General features: G+C 43.9%; 3 protein-coding genes across 3 annotated transcripts in view; 1 reads left to right on the top strand and 2 right to left on the bottom strand.

The window, feature by feature from the left end:
* Positions 1-736: 736 nt before the first annotated feature.
* LOC118410787 (chemokine-like receptor 1) lies at positions 737-3233 on the bottom strand. The gene is made up of 2 exons (XM_035812594.1): positions 2584-3233; positions 737-1807 (listed from the first exon to the last, which is right to left on the bottom strand). Exons 1-2 carry the CDS (start codon positions 3114-3116, stop codon positions 1120-1122), a joined length of 1221 nt encoding a protein of 406 aa, XP_035668487.1. The 5' UTR covers positions 3117-3233; the 3' UTR covers positions 737-1119.
* A 4490-nt stretch (positions 3234-7723) lies between these two features.
* On the bottom strand, positions 7724-8656 carry LOC118411038 (somatostatin receptor type 1-like). Its single transcript, XM_035813043.1, has one exon. It carries the CDS (start codon positions 8654-8656, stop codon positions 7724-7726), a length of 933 nt encoding a protein of 310 aa, XP_035668936.1.
* A 7945-nt stretch (positions 8657-16601) lies between these two features.
* LOC118411037 overlaps positions 16602-17618 on the top strand; it is a gene marked incomplete in the record, with an annotated part of 5961 nt that continues 4944 nt past the window's right edge. The window contains 1 exon segment of the mRNA XM_035813042.1: positions 16602-16866.

The raw sequence follows: 17618 nt of genomic DNA, 5'->3' as shown, positions 1-17618 counted from the left end.
AATTCTCTACTGCTAGATTTGTTAAAGGTGGTAAATGGACTAATTCTCTACTGCTAGATTTGTTAAAGGTGGTAAATGGACTAATTCTCTACTACTAGATTTGTTACAGATGGTAAGGCTACCCCAATTTATTTCATTGGTTCTCGAAGGTCAAAATATGGCAAGCAGACATCATAACAGCAGGACAGGAAGGGAAATTTGAATATGAATATTTACTCCATGAACATAAACCAAGGTATAAACCTGGTACTTAGGCGTTGTTTACATTGTGTTTTTCCAATTAATCATATTTTCTTAGAATCTGAGAGCCAATAAGTGAAGATGGTGTGGCCAAAGTAAAACGATTGTGCGTTTGCTTCTAACAATACATATCTTATAGTGCCATGTACACGCTGAATATACAGACTATGACATATGCACAATCGACTGCACCCGTTTCTATGGGCGCGGTCACATAGGTCGTACGACCGTCGTACGATTTTGATGCTACAGGATTTTCAAGTATGCCGTGACAGAACCTACCACCGATATGGATCCAAAACAGCATGTTGTTTACCAAGACAGTTGAACTTACATTTTTGTAATGACAGGAGACGTACATTTTTGTTCTCCAAAATGCCCGACGATCGCACGACCTTTGTGACCACGCTCTATCTTGAACAGAATGGAGGATAAGTGATATTGATTCAATCTCGTTTGGACACGTTACTGCAACGCCCCCATGCGGCTAGGGGTATGAAGGCAGTTCTCAAATCTCCTGAGCGTTGGCCAGGTACGTTCCTTTAGGTTGTGTTGGAAGGACCTTTTTCATTCGACCTTTCCTTTCACTAACGTAGCAATATAACCTCAGCAAGAAGCATTTTCTCCAGTGTTTGTTAGTTCGTCTGTTGGTGGGTTGGCTAGGAAGTTCAACAACTGAGTTGAAGTACGTTGTATCGTTACAGGCCAACTTTACGTTCTGCATCTTTTGCCTCCAGCTCCTTTCCATCATCGTTGAATTTTTCAATCACCAAAAGTTTTTGCCAAATTTCCAGTAAATCATATTCGTAAACCAGAAAAACACGCAAGATTTTTCCGGATGTTGAAACTTTGTAGTTTGGTACGTCGTCGCAAAAGCTTCTACAACGTAGTGGTCACGGTCACATTACTGATACCGGAACTACGGGAAAAGAAAACGGACATGTTTGACATCCTCGTGTTTCTTTCAGAGCCAGAGGACAGCATGTTCTTTCTGCAGAACAGTCTTGAGATGTGTTTCCGAAAGTTGCTGCCTATGAAAGCGTACAGAAAAGGGTTTATAACTGAGTTCAGCACAGCGAGCGCTGTGGCCACATAGACCACGGCAATGTTCTCACCATCCGCGTACAAGTGAATAGAGAAGGCCGTCACATGAAACGGTAACCAACAGATCAAAAAGAACACCGTCACAGCAAACAGCATGGGAATAGCATGATGTCTGTACGACGGTCGTCTTGCCGCAAAACGGCTCCCCGAACGTCCTGCCGAAAATCGTCGTCGCCGTCGTTGTAACTTGAAGAATATCATGGCGTATACGGGTATGAGTATACAGGCTGGTACGACGTAGGAGATGATGAATATGATAAGCTGTAGTGCTCTGTATGGATACCCGCTGATAGGGTCTTGGTCGTCTGGTTTTAGATAGACACACTCGTACAGACTTTTGTAGGAGAAAGTCCAGTCCCTGGAGATGATGTTCCTCTGTACCGTGTCCAGGACTGCCGTACCAAAAGCTCCCATCCAGATCTTTAAACAGGTTTTCGCGGCTCCTTTCGGCGTTGTGTTGAACCTGTGGTTGCCAACATAAAACCACGGAGATCATTATCTTCGATAGCGTTACACCAGGCAACGAAACAGTGCTTCTATCTTTAACGTAAATCATCATTCTCATCAGTATAACGACAGAATTAACGTTAACGTTACCCCTCGGAGCTCAGTGAAGGGAACAGAAAGGCAGATGACAAGACGAAGATATTTGACATGGGAAATTGGCCATACTTGCAAATATATGTAGATAATGATATCTGAATATAAGAATAACCCCCGTGAATAATTTCACTTGTTTCGTTAATGAGTGAATAACAAAGTTCTCTAAGCACAAACATAAAAGTCGGCCTTTCAATGACTACCTGTACGGGACCGTATTCTGTACACTACAGAAGCGACACCTAGTGCTGCAGTGCGAAGTAGAGCCGACCCTGTTACATTGAGGAATGTGACAGACAGTCACCGAAACGCCGATGCTTTTAGATATTTATATGTTGCTGTGGCTAAAGAACGTTACTATTCATAGGAATAACCTTTGAGCGAATGGCTTTGTGATAGCATGGCATGATATATAGAAAAGAAGGCTCTACTGTAGTACCAATGATGGCTGCCAGGGATCCAAACTTTCATCATTTCTTCGCCAGAACAAGGCTTAATCATACAGACGTACCAATTTTCATGGTAATGTATAGTATTACATAATTACTGAACATGATTTACGTAGTGCTGCTAAACCGCAACCACTATTACAAACACCGCTACAAACACATGTAACCTTCTTGTGAAAATGAAAATTACCTGTGAGTGAAAGGCTTGGTGACGGCCTGGTACCTCTCACACGCGATGGCGATCAGGTGGAAGATGCTCGAGGCAGCCAGGAACACCGCGATGACGCGGCCTACGTCACAGCTCCTGTCACTCACCATCTCCGCGCTGTCAAACTCAACTTTGAACTTCCTCAGCAACGATAAACTGACGTCATCCAAACACATCTCTGTACAGTTAACTGGCTTCTGAAAATTTGGCGCGAAGTCTGTCAGAGGTACATAGGTAACGTTTGTAGAGTTCATCTGACTCTGTTGGCAGTACTCTTCAACCATACCCTCTAGTACGCTTTGGACCTGCCTATAACGAATGGACACAGCAGCCTGGACTATGACAAAGATGCAGAAGCAGCAGTCGGCAACAGCTAGGTTGGCCACGTACAGGTTGTGGATAGTCCGCATGGTGGCGTAGCGCGCCACTATGAACAAGATGAGCAGGTTTGCGAACATCCCTATAGCAGAGATGCAGCAGCGAGCAACGTTGGCGATGTAGGTTACGTCATCCATGTTCTAAGTTGTACATGTAGTAGATAACACAAATAAGGAAAATGTGTTCGCATCCAATTTTACTACTACAGTCTTCCTCAGTGTTCAAGTGACCAATCGCCTTGGTTCACGTGACCTCATGTGACGCCAGTAGTGACCAAACGTGTCGGGAAGTTTATACCGTCCACCGCCTCTGTTAGATTATCACTTCACAGGTTTGCCTTTTTTAATTTTCTTTAATTGATTGTGTGTAAGATGACCAAGTACTCATGGGGGGGGGGGGGTTGCTGGTCTGGTTTTTACTGTTTTTCAGTTTATAATTGTTCTTTCAAATGTTTCATGACTTTTCAAAATTTATGATTTTCTGACGAACACGAATCAAGTCGGAACGTTTTAAAATGGCATCTCCGTCGTGCAAATATGATGCATGTTCCTTAAGCCCATTGCATATACGTCATCATATGGTATATAACGACAGTAAAATTCGGGTGAGGACATTCATGGGGCATTCTTGCATTTGTGGATTCAAATTTCACATTCCTTGTGAAGGAAACGGTTGCCGTCAACCCTTGTCGTTGGTCCTTTCACAGCCTCGCTGAAAATCCGAAGACAAATCACGCGACGAGTCTGCACGTGGCCGCTCTTCCACGGTTCACTGGGAGGTATGTTGCCGGTATGTCAATGTTGGTGACAATGTCACAGGATACCCACACTGCCGTCTGTCATTTACAAATAAGCCATGGGCGTCTCGTTTGTTCTTGTGTCACGATGTCACTGATCCAAGACGCCTCTTCTCAGCAACAACACCTGAAATGTAAGGACTGAGTTTTAGTTTAGGCAGTCATGAACCATAAATACGAACCTCAACTTCTCTGTTTTAAGATAATGGGCAACTTGAAATAATTAGTATACTTCAAGGCGGTTGAATAATTTCAAGTTCATAATGTGTTATTGCAGATGTGTACAAAGATAAATTTGCGATGTGACAAAAAGGGCTTGTCTGCTTCAAAATAATATCCTCCTTTCGTCTTGTCCGATTAAAGTCAATCTAGAAGTTCTATCAGTATAGCCATGCCCCGACGTTGTGTTCCTGGGAAAGGCACTTTACACGACCTTCCTCATTCACCTAGGTGTAAAATGGGTACCTGACTTCGGTCGGGGAGGTAAAATACTACCTTTACCTTCTGTCCGTTCGTTGCGTGTGGCACTTTTAAGATAATTTACTAACTTGAGTGCAGTGCCACATTGTTATTGTCTGTCCAAAAGCAAATTTTTAAAAAGTCAACCCTAGATTTCTCAACATCAATATAATATGGAGTACTTGACATAAGGGTACTCTTTGGGCTTATCATTATAATATTGCTGGTGATGGCGTGCAATAGATGCCAAATCCGTTGAAAGTCAGTATTAAGTTGCCAATTTTTGGTTTCAGAAAATAAAATAGTGTCTTCATATCCAGAACACATTCTTCTGCTGTTAGTTCCCAACTAAAGGAATACGTAGTAAACCACAGGAACACGCGTCATGGTCAATGTGAGGAAAAAGGGACGACTTGGCGCTCAAAACGGTCTGATTCCTAGAAAAAACGCCAGGCTGAAACTAAACAGGAAACCTGTGAGTCATTGGGGAGGGGGGCTGATCACAACCTTCAGGCTCAACCAGGGTCAAGGACCCGTAAAATAGGGTTGTTTACTGATAACATTCATGCAACCTGTTATAATGAATGACGCAATGTCGACATTTTCCGCTAGTTTAAGAAAATTATGCCCTAGATACTAGTAGTGCAGAATCGTAAGGCAGACGTTCAACACAATACAACTGCTGAGAGGGTCTTGCTAAAGCCAAACCTTGTCGTGTATCAACTCTACAAGTCTTACATATATGGTTCAATCCCACTCGTCATGTAGGTTTGCGACAATAAATCAAGGGAGATTTTGGACAGTTGTGGAGTTGTCGTACGACATTTCACTGTCTTGTGACTTTAAAACATTGTCGTAGAACCATTTCGATGATCGGGTTTGCCATAGTCTCGCGGAAAATCCTAGCACAAGGTAAAAAGTCACAAAGATTGTGGTAAAAAAAAAGGAAGTCCTATAGCCAGTTTTGAGACCGTAGAAATAGTGGGGTGGTTTTACCACTTTGTCTAGGGCACGGTATTGGCAGGTAGAGCCCGACCCTCACAAGAGCACAAGATCGGTAGCATGACAGTATCTGAACCCAGAACCTCTGGCTTCTGGCCCAAACACCCTGTTGCTACGCCTCACTGCCCCATAGAAATTGTAACCCCACCTCAAACATGGCGTACTTCACTTTGCTTGTCACAGATCATATCTCCCTATTCAGAACACGTCACAACACAAGTTCTCGCCAGAACGTATACACAGAAGTGATAGGGTAAAACTTACCGTCGGTTCCGACTCATCACCCCCGATCGTTGACCTCCAAACACAACCAGTCGATCCAGTACTCTCGTTAGTGTAGAGACCAGATTTAGAAACGCGTTTGTTTAAGAATGGAAAACTCGTTGGCGTAATTTAGAGGACTCATAAACTGTGTTACAGCAAACGTTGTAAACTTGAGTCCATTGTTGTTACCTGTCCTGAGGTGTTCTGCTTATACCTGCATGGCGTGCTTCTGTGTACTTAAGAACCTTAAGAACGTGCCTGGAGTACGGACTGATACTGCCCGGGTGCCTCAGGCAGTTGGGCTGAACTACTTTAAGATCAGGGGTGGTTTGGGTAAGCAGATGTTAACGTTAAGTAATCTCCCCCCAAAATTTGGAACAAGCTGGTACTATACAGATATAGGGATGGTGAAACTTGGCACAAATATGACGTTTTTGATGGAAAATTATATTTGAGATCTGATAATGGAGTTATGAGAAATTGGGTAGGGAATTTCCAGAGCAGCCTCGTAACCCATGCTTCGCCTATTGAGTCAGTGTGAAGCTTGATGTCTCTTAGGGAGAAGAGATGCTGCTACAGTCGCTATGGGCCGATCTTCATCTTCATGATGGTAACATCAGGCCCTACGAACCTGATTTTAAAAATGACGAGGCGGTACAACGTACACCGTTATTTTATTTCATAACGGGAGACCCGTTAACCTAAAACCATGTCATAATTTTAACAGTGTGACATACAACGAACAGAGAGATGATAAAGACAGTGAAGTGAGGAAGGTCGTGTAAGGTGCCTTTCCCAAAGTAACAACGTCAAGGGCACAGCGAAAAGGTTTCGAGTCCAACACTCTACCAGTTACGCCACAGGCGACGCCACTAAATTTTACGTATTTGACACTGATTAAAACACAGGCGATCTAATAAACATTTATCATCCATGCGTCCAAAAGGCTTGATGCGTAACACCATGTACCAGTAACAAGTTCCATTAAGCTCGTAAATCACCAAGTATATTGCCATTGCATGGATTTTTCGCACACAACGACGACATTTTTTACCTGTAAACGTTTCAGTAGGCCTTCTGCTACCTTACTCAGGGCAAGAAGTACACTGTGTATCAAGATCTAGGCAGTATTGTCTTCAGGTGGGATCACGTGGCGTAATTTGTTGCGTGTTTGGCTTAGGACCTAGAGGTCCCGGGTTCGAATCCCGCCGTGTCACCGATCTTTCCCTGGGAAAGGCACTTTACACGGCTTTCATCACTTTACTCAGGTGAAAATGCTTGCTGCAGTTAGGACGTTAAATGGAGGCCCTGTGTTTTTGGAGAGTCCCGCCCAACGCACGTTAATTAAGAACCCACGACACTTTTCGAAAAGTGGTAGGGGTGAGCGATGGTGTGCGATGGCACAAATCGTTCTGTCTCCGTCCCGTATCAACGATACGGTGATTAACATCACTTTCCAGATGGGCTACTGGAACATCGACAGGTACACTGCAGACATAGTTTGTCCATGTTTAATGTGCAACTTACAATCTGAAGTCTTTGTCCGTTACAACAATCAAGGGGTTACGGCAACGGACTATAGTGACTGCGTCAACGAAATAAAAAGAAACAGTTTGTTTGTACGTCAAACATGTACTTGAGGCACTAGGATTATTCAGGCTACAAATTGTCCATAGTCTCTCGTTTTAATGATACATGCGTGAAAAGGAATTTCTAGCACATAGCTTTAACAATTGCATTTATTTCATGATAACTTTACCGACTATTTAGCAAGTGAAATCACCATGATCATTGTAGGAAGCAAGCGCATACATGGGGTACATTTCCTGTACATTTTCCTATTGTTTGAAGGTCTTTGAACTGTTAAGCTGAATTCGTGGCCCCTCTTTACTTAAGGATATATTACAAATAAACACACTGACACACACATCTATACCCTGGTCCTGCCCTGGTCCGTCTATACCCTAGACATGTCCAGCCTGTCTATACCTTGGGCCGGTCTTGGCCTGTCTATACCCTAGACATGCCCAGCCCGTCTATACGCTTGGCCTGACCTGGCCTGTCTATACCCTAGACATGCCCAGCCTATCTATACCCTGGGCCTGTGCGGGTCTGCTTATACCCTAGACAAGCCCAGCCTGTATATGCCCTGGTCCCTTCCCTGGCCTGTCTATACCCTAGACATGTCCAGCCTGTATATGCCCTGGGCCGGTCCTGGCCTGTCTATACCGTAGACATGCCCAGCCTGTCTATACCCTGGGCCTGCCCTGGCCCGTTTGTAGCCTGTTCCATGGCAAAGTCTGATGTACTGGTGGTCTGTAATATGTTTCTAGTGTCCTGCTTGCAGCAGAACGTCTGTGCCACTTTGTCGCGAAAGTTCTTCCCGAGAAGACCGTAGAGAAACGGGTTGGCCACAGAGTTTAACAGGGCGAGGAGCAGCGCCACTTGCAGAACCATTATGTTCTCATTCTGATAAAACAGATGAATAAGTAACTGGATGATGTAGATAGGAAGCCAGGTGATAAGAAAGAAAACTGTCACTACAAGCACCATGAGGTACGCCTGGTGATCCGTTCTCGTCTCTCGCACCGCCAAACGGCTGGACTGTCTCACCTTCACCAATATCCGCACGTACAGAGGAATTATTATACAGCTGGGCAAAACGTAGCCAAGCAGAAATTTCAAGAGGGATATGATAAACAATGGTTGACTGGCATCTGACGACTCAAGCTTTAGAACGACGCACGAGATGGAGTATAGACTCGCGCTTGTGAAAGTCCAATCGTTGGTTACAACGTTCCTAGCGATTGTGTCGATAACTGCAGCCAGGACGGCTGCTATCCACACTGCGCCACAGATTCTCCCCGCGTGTTTCACCGTCCCGTGTTGTCTGCTCCTCAGCGGGTTTGTTATCGCCCTGTACCGCTCCACAGCTATCACTGTCAACAGAAGGACACTTGCAGAGGTCAGAAAAATCAAGATGACGCGGCTGATGTCACAGCTTCGGACGTAGTTCAAAGTAAACCCTGTGTACCTATCCCCAGTCCAATAAGGTGGCTCTGACTGGACAATACTGGACTGGATGAGGACGAGTAGACAGAGAGCGAAGTCCGTTGCTGCAAGGTTCGCTACGTAAACGTTACAGGCGGTCCTCATAGTGGGATAGCGTGCCACGATGTACAAGATGAGTAGGTTTGCTAACATTCCTATGGCAGAGATACAGCAGCGAGCAACGTTGCCAATATAATTCTGTAAGTCCATCTTCTTAACTGTATTGTTATTACATTAGTTTATCACTTCATTTGTCTTCCGAAATGATTATTTGTTAGATTGCCTATTACGTTTGTGTTGGGAGCCAGTTTGCTGGTCTTAACGTTTTATTGTTGGCTGACTTCAAGTTGCCATATACACAACAATAACATGTTCTGCACTAGGTACGGCAAAGGAAGGAATCAGCGATGGTCATTGTTCAATCCGACAAAGAGAGAAACCAGCGATGGAATCTGCATCCATGTTGTTGAAGTGTTTCTTGCTGTTTGTCGTTACATCGTTGTTCTTTTGACGTACCTTGAGCGCGGTGGCATTGTGTGTAAATGATTTCTCTGTACCTGTCCTACAGAGGCATTGCCCACGTACCAGCACAATGCATTTCCCTAATAAAACTCGTGACATATACGTCAAGGCATGTTTACGATTATGGTATCATGTGACAGCTCGAATGATGACAATGATGGGACAGCCATGGATGTGACGCACAGACGTCAGCTGTCTTGTCACGTGAAGCGTTGACGTCAATCCTTGTTTTCGGTTGTCGGTTCTTTCACAGAAATCCCAAGACAAATCTCACGACGAGTCTGCACGTGGCCGCTGTTGCACGGTTCACTTAGAGGTATGACTATGTCTCATGGTGGACATACTGCCGTCAGTGTGTGAGACGTTGTGCCGGGGTGACCGTACTGCCTACAGTCATTCACAAATAAGCGATGAACTTCCTGTGATTGTTCTTGTTTCGCCTTGTCGCTACTCACATTCGACTTTTGGAGTGATTAAGTCTGAAAGATGAAGGAGAAACTAGTAGAAAGGCAAAATCTTCGTGAAAATGCAAAATATTTTCTCCGTAGCCTTTTTTCAAGCTACTCGCACACTATACTATACCATAAGGTCGCCCTAGGAGTTGTCAGTAAAAAAAGAGCCAGTAACGTTACGACCTTAGATAATATACACCGTTTCTCTGTTGCATTTTTGCCTACAGGTCAAATTAAGCTTCTCATGAATGAACAAAGTTCGAAACAAACAAGATATGAGTCATGGGTGTGGCAGTGATCATAACAGACAGGTTTAACTAGAGTCAAAGGCCCCTTAAACTACAGATCGGGCTGCCTGTTAACCGAGACGACATAAACCATCATGGTAAACAGCACAACACATTGCTCTCCTTTGACCAAATTCCACTAACATTGTACAAAATCACAAAACATATTTTTCAGTAAGGCACTACGCTTCTTTCTGATTCATTCTTTCAAAGTTCATTCATATAAAAAAACTTTAACACACCCTGTCACCCCCGGATGGCATATTTTTCAAGCACGGAAGAACACAAAACTCACTGGTACAATTTACAGTTCTCATAAACTGGTAGGTGAATCAGCTAGAACAAATGTTGTAAATCAAGTCAAATATTACCTGTCCGGAGGTGCTCTTCCATTCCTGGCGCGCTTCTGGGTGCTTAAGACCCTTAAGAACACCTGTACGTGTCTGGGGTACGGAGGAGCTGTGTGGGCGCCTTGGGTAGTTGGGCTGAACTATTTAAGTTCAGGGGTGGACAGAGCGATAACCATCTTCGGACCCAGTATATGGGTGGTTTACGGGCTCTTAAGTATTGCCGTTTTTCTCACGACTGATTTTGTCAGTATGCTGAAAAAAAGTGTTTCTACGTAACAGGTTAACAGTTACTGTAGTAACAGGATACACCCGTCGTTCCCAATCATTTACATACTTGGAACAAAAACACACATTTGAGACAATTTAGGACAAAAGAATTGAAGACACTGATAACCACAAAATCTTAAAAAGCTTATATTGATTCTACGTTTGCAAAAGTACGTTAGCTATCGTGTTATCTTTCAGTGTCACACAACGACAAAACTGAAACAAGAACTGTATACATTCAAACCGGTCTTTTAAAGTCTTTTAAATATACACTATAGTCTATATGACAATCAGGCTACAATCTCAATGACTATATATACATATATATATATATATATATACAAATGTATATATATCTATCTATCTCCCCTCTCTCTCTCTCTCTTTCTCTCTCTCTCTCTCTATATATATATATAATATATATATATAATTGAATTTGATAGTATATTGATTGGATTATAGCGTTAACTATATTATGCCTCCACTAGCTATTTTGGAAATTTCCTAAAGTTAAGTGATTATTGCCGTATGAAGGCACATACTATACAATCGGGTATGTTTTCATCTTGGTCGAAAATCCTTTCTGATAAACGGGATGTCTGTCTGGTGGTGTGTCGTATTATTGTTGGCATGGCGTATTATTGTGTTCCGACCATGTCGCTACTCCTTTCTTTGTTCGTGTATGCCCCGATTCATTTGACCTTTGTTCTTTTTTTACTGTTGCATTTGCGTCTTTTCAGGTGTGGTCTGTACTGTGTCAGCCGCAGGCAGTCTTGTACTGTCTGTGACGTGTGCTATCGGTTCTATAGCCTCTGTCTGTTTTGTCCCGCTTGTAGCCTGTGCCTGTCCTGTCCCGTCTGTAGTCTGTGCCTGTTCTGTCCCGCCTGTAGCCTAGGCCTGCTCTTTCCTGTCTGTAGGCTGGACCTGTCCTGTCCCACCTGTAGCCTGTGCCTGTTCTGTCCCGCCTGTAGTCCGGGCCTGTTCTGTTCCGCCTGTAGACTGGGGCTGTCCTGTCCTGTCTGTAGACTGGGCCTGTCCTGCCCCGCCACTAGCCTGGGCCTGTTCTGTCCCACCTGTAGTATGGGCCTGTCCTGCCCCGCCACTAGCCTGGGCCTGTCCTGCCCCGCCTGTAGCCTGAGTCTGTCCTGTCCCACCTGTAGCCTGGCCCTGCTCTGTCCTGTCTGCAGGCTGGGCCTGCTCCGTCTCGTCTGTAGCCTGGACCTGTCCTGTCCCGCCTTTAGCCTGGGTCTGTTCTGTCCTATCTGTAGCCTGGGCCTGCATTGTCCATGTAGCCCTGGCCTGTCCTGTCCCACCTGTAGCATGGCCCTCTTTAGCCCCGCCTGTAGCCAGAGACTGGTCATTATCATAGCCTGTTGTGTCGATGGCATGTATTGTTAGCGTCGTTTCCGGCGAAGCCTCGCCCTTTGGTATCCATCGTTTGCTCTTCCACCACCACTGTTTACAGCACAACATCTTCTTGACTTTGTCCCGAAAGTTCCTCCCGAGGAGAGCGTAGAGAAACGGGTTGGCCACGGAGTTCAACACGGCGAAGGAAAGCGCCACTCCTATCGTATCGTACTTCTCTCTGGCAACAAACATGTGGATGAGAAGAGAAATGATGTGGAAGGGTAGCCAGTTTATAAGGAACACGACTGTCACCACAAACACCATGAGAAACGCCTGGTGATCCGATCTCGTCTCCCGTACCGTCAAACGGCTAGACTGTCTCACTTTCAACAATATCCGGGCGTACAGAGGAATTATTATACAGCTGGGCAATACGTAGCCAAACAGAAAGTCTAAAAGAATCAAGACAAAGAAGGGGTGACTTATATCAGACGACTCAAGCCTTAGAATGACACAAGAGGCTCCAGAATGCAGACTAGCGCTGGTGAAGGTCCAGTCGTTGGTGACAACGTTCCTAGCGATTGTGTCGATAACTGCAGCCAGGACGGCTGCCATCCACACTATGGCACAGTTCTCCCTGCGTTTTGTACCGTCCCGTGTTGTCGGCTGCTCAGTGGGTTTGTTATCGCCCTGTAACGCTCCACGGCTATAACTGTCAGCAAAATGATGCTTGTTGCGGCCAGGAAAACTACAAACACACGACTGACATCACAACTCCTCTCGAAAGCCCAACTCAGACTTGTGGAGTCCAACCCGGCCTTCTGTAAAGATGGAAACATCGCAGCACTTGGATATAGCGCGTATACTAGCGACGTGCAGTTTTCTGTCATCACATTGGTGTCTGTATAACTGGTACCATTTCTGGTTGTGGATGTGGAGTTCAGTTCGTCCTCAAAACAGTACGCGTCGAATATTGTCACTCTTTCGAGCTGTCCTGTGCAGTTTTCTCCAATCATATATGAACCTGTGTGATTTGTGACGTTTCTAGTTGTAACGGTAAAGTTCATTTCGTTCCAAACGTTGCTACAGAAGTCTTCTAACAGTTGTAAATACAGAGCTTCTGAATTTGTAGACTGTATGGCGATGATGGACTGGATGAGCGCGAGGAGACAGAAGGAGAAGTCCGCTACAGCCAGGTTAGCTACATAGACGTTACATGCGGTCCGCATGGCGGGGTAACGCGCCACGATGGAGACGATCAGCAGGTTTGCCGCCATGCCGGTGGAGCAGAAGAGGCAGCGGACAACGTCGACGGCATCAGCCATTACGGTGCTTAAAGACTGCTTAAAGGGGTGTCATCTGCGTACGTAAAGAAGGAACACAGCCAGGTGACCACAGGGGCGGTGCCTAAGTCCCCGCAAATCCTCGGTATTGTGACAAACTGATAGAAATCTGTCCGTGAGTCCAGTTAGACCACTGCAATGGAATGACAAAAAATCAGTTAGTCTTGTTATTGTATCTCAACAGTGAGAGATCAAGATGACTTGAGAAATGTGTTTTGTTGAGATATGACAAGATTAGTGAAAACATGCGACCTAAATATGGATCTGCGACAAACTTAGACTTCTGTCAAACTTTGACTTCTGAAATGCGCCTGTCACTGCCTTGCGAATGTCCCCAACCTACTGTCGTAAAACCTGCCCTACGATGTTAACAACCGGGGGTTGAGATTGAGTTTAAGATTTTGATTGAGGCTATGAATTAGCATTCACGGATGAAGTCAGGAAGTGTGACATCCTGTCTTTTCTCGCGACGTCCCTGGCTAGAACAGGTTTTCTGTTTTATTCAGGTACGTGTCGCCTGAGGGGATGGAAATGATGTCAGGGGCAGGGTATGGAAGCTTTGTCGCGAGGAAGGGAGGGGAGGGGGGTGAACGTACCTATGTCGTCTTCATCTGCAAAGAAGAACTGGACATTGACAATGCCTGAGAGAATTTGACGGTTACGATAGCAAGTTGAGGACGTTGATATGTTAGGATGTGTTGAACGAAATTCAGTTGTCCTTGGGCGGAAAAGTTGTCGTAGGCCTTTGTTGACATTTGGTTCCGTGGTAACTATACTGAAAATTCTACGACTCGAACGACGAATATACTGTATATCCACGATTTTAAAGTCAAAGCGTTCTAAAGAAACAAAAGCCTGAAACACCTGACTTCGCTCCCAACCGTACCAGCGCCATATAGCCATCACAGTAACCTATAACATCGCTTCACAACAGAAGTCTCGGATGTACGCGTTATTTACCAACGTAATTGTCAATAATGCTACAGCTATATCGAGATTTACATGTCTGATCATGACATTCAGGCACAAGAAAGGCTATTAAACAAAGTACAATAATTACATACTGACTTTTGCTATATCCAACGTTGTTGCCCGTAGTGTGTCGTTCACTGTGTGAGTAGTGACCGTCTGGTTCACATGTTGCCATAGCAGTGAGTCAGGAGGGTCCGACCGGTCGGGTTAGTGTCAGACGGCCTTGGAGTTAATCCTTGGTCTCCGCCAGACTTACTAGCCAAGAATACTAACAGATTGCACTTGTGGTAAAAAAGGGATGTTTGTCCAAAAAGAGTATATTTTCCCACGCAATTAATTTTGTGGGAAATGTTACCCTTACAGTATGAATGGATGAACTTTATTGCACGACATTTGTAACATACATTCGCATAATTCCACCAGGTGTCATTATACCGCCAGCTCAAAAAACGTTGTTATAGAGGTCTTGAACACCGAGTGTTAAACATCCTAAATGTAAATACAATTCAGATATTTAGGTGTTGAAGACAATCTTGAGAAGGCCTCTATAACAACGTTTTTTGAGCTGGCGGTATAATGGCACCTGGTGGAATTATGCGAATGTATGTTACATGGTACAATGTTTGGCAACGGTAATAGATCAATTTATACAATGACACTACATATTACTATAACTACATAAAGTACAGAAATGTGAACGTAACTACAGTTGACTAACTCTCCTCGCTCACCCTAGTTTTGCTGAATTCTACATATACATCTGATATTGAAGATTTCTTTTGTACAACCAGAATGCCTCTCACCTGCCGACGTTTCGATGTCTGTCAGACATCTTCCTCAGAGCTGGCATTCTGCTTCTCGCCGCTATATGTAGCCAACGTAGGTGGCGCTTTTGCGGCGAGAACACAATTCCAATCACAAACGTGGCTGAGCCACAAAAGCTCCACCTACATCGGCTACATATAGAGGCCAGAATTCGAGCAAAGCAGAACTCCAGTTAGAAGCTCTGAGGAATATTTCTGACAGAAATCGAAACGTCAGCAGGTAAGAGGTATTCTGGTTGTGCAAAAGAAATCTCCGATATCATATGTTCTACTGTTCTACCAACCTGATAAAATTATTTTCGATTTTTAAAATTATTAAGTACATATACATCTGTATACTAGCAAAAACTGTAAAGAGGGTATCTCACTAAAGCTGAGGCACGTTGGCAGCATCGTTGCGACGGAGCGATTTGACAAAGCGCTCAACGAATTCCATCGATCGTTTTACGCTTTGTTGTGGTTTTACTTGTACGTTTTGCATGGTATTCCCATCACAAAGTCAAGGGTAACAAAAATACAATTTAGCACACAGCTATGCTGCCAAATTGCCGAAACTTCAATGAGATACCTACTTTACGAAGTCCTGGTAGATTCAATCGTAGAGACACATATACATTCCTTCTGTCTTGTGAGCAGGAGCACACAGTGGAGCTATTTTCAGTTGTAGTGCGTATACACGACACAAGGTTTCTTAATAAACAACAACAATAAACAACAATATATACACAAAGCATATCTGCACAAAAACACGCACACACATACACGCAAACGTGCGCGCGCACACACACGTACACACACACCACGACCAAACATACCAAACGCACACACAAACATACATAAACGCACACACGCACATACATGTGCGTGCACACACACACACACACACACACACACACACACATGCACGTGCACACACACACAAGCGCGTGCACACATACACATGCGCGAGCACATACACAAACAAATAAATACACACACGCCACACATACAAACACGGACGCCCACACACATACACGCGCATACACACACGCACATATAGATATAGTCATAAATACACACGCCAGAGCACAGAAAATAAAATAAAACGCTTAACACAATAGAGCTTCATTGCACTTACGTCCTCCGGCTAATATATACGCGAAGTACACAGAGTAACGTGACTGAATCTGGAGTCGTGGAATTTCTGATGGTAGTCAGCTGGGTCTTAGTTTGAAAGTTTATCTATGTTGGTAGAAGTCATTCTGAACTTAAGTTGATGTGTAATCTCCAAACATATAAACACAAATCCCTAAATAAAAGATACCATAGACTTTCTGAAACTTATGATCCACTGCTCACCGAGTCTTGTCTTTGATCTGCAATACATGACGTCACAGAAACAGTGGATTGGACAGTCAAAAAAGTTGGGTAAGTCTATTTCAAGTTGTACTTTACATTTCAACTTTGATTTATATAATAAGAGTTAGCTCAGTCACGAGTCACGATCATAATCGTCAGCGAGCCTCTTACTTTTACTACTCTGTCTGCCCCTCCTGTACTACTCACCTGTGATGTTTACCTGGGTGGACTGTTTAAAGTTCAGTGACATGTGGCTGTGTTCCGTATCCGGCTCCACGGTCACGTGGTCACCGTCTAGCCAATCACCGTCCAGCATGCTCGAAACGCCCTGCTACGTTACTAACAACGCCGAACATTTGGGTAGCGGGTATAACATCGGTTTCTGCGTATCATAATGACTTGAAATAGCATCAAACCTCGCAGTAGACAGCGTTTGCGACCGTCCTATGTTGTTGAAAATCTATTTTTGACCTGCGACAACATCCAGACACAAAGAGCTTTTTTTGTGCCACAAAACTGGTCCATGTCGGCTAGTGTCGAGCTCTGTCAATGTTTAAACACAGTTGGAATCGTCCTGATGTGTTTTGGCTGGCCCTACTCAGTCTAACGGAAGGTAAGGTGCATGTTTTCTCTCATAACGAGCCATGTTGAATGTTTGTTGTGCTCTCAGTACTGTCTATGAATTCGCACTCCTGTTGTTTGTCTTTTATATATAATAGTCCGTTACGTTGACATACCTTCTACGCTAGGTGGGTTTCTTAAGCTTCGGCCCGACATTCGTCACACGTCAGGTGTAACAGGTGTACTGTAACGTACTGTCGTACTTCACTATTCTGTACTACTGTACTGTAATGTATACATGTAACGTTACTACTAGTATGCTGGACTACTTAACTATACTATACAATAGTGTGCTACTGTACTGTAGGCTATAAAATATAAAGCTGTACTGCTCTACTGTACCACTGTACTGTACTGTACTGTACTGTATTGTACTGTACTGTACTACACTATGCTATATTACTATACCGTACTATAGAATACTATACTGTAGTATATACTATACTATAATATGTACTGTACTATACTATACTAAACTATACTAAATTTACTTGACTGCACTATACTGTACTACTTAGCTGTACTGCACTAACTGTGCTGGACTGAATTGAATTTGTGACTTGGCATTTATTGATTATTTGATTATTTATTCCTCTATATGTTCTTTTCCTTCAAATGCGCACTACTGAATTGTGAATTTGGTCATGACTCTGTCTGCATGTTTTGGTGTTATTTTCTCCGTTTTTAGGGTTGTTAAATATCAAAGAATTGGGTGCTAAAATATAAATCTATGATATTTGTGCA

This window comes from Branchiostoma floridae, chromosome 3 (genome assembly GCF_000003815.2).
Source record: "Branchiostoma floridae strain S238N-H82 chromosome 3, Bfl_VNyyK, whole genome shotgun sequence".
Lineage (NCBI taxonomy): Eukaryota > Metazoa > Chordata > Leptocardii > Amphioxiformes > Branchiostomatidae > Branchiostoma > Branchiostoma floridae.
Note: the sequence above shows the minus strand (reverse complement) of the source record. Positions and strands in the feature narration are given on the sequence as shown.

What these genes read in the sequence shown, in the direction of transcription:
- LOC118411038 (XM_035813043.1), bottom strand. Translation starts at nt 8,656, where the DNA reads ATGAGGACCGCCTGTAACGTTTACGTAGCGAACCTTGCAGCAACGGAC.
- LOC118410787 (XM_035812594.1), bottom strand. Translation starts at nt 3,116, where the DNA reads ATGGATGACGTAACCTACATCGCCAACGTTGCTCGCTGCTGCATCTCT. An exon ending in ACCAAGCCTTTCACTCACAG is followed by an intron (nt 1,808 to 2,583) that starts GTAATTTTCATT and finishes TGGCAACCACAG; the next exon opens with GTTCAACACAACGCCGAAAG.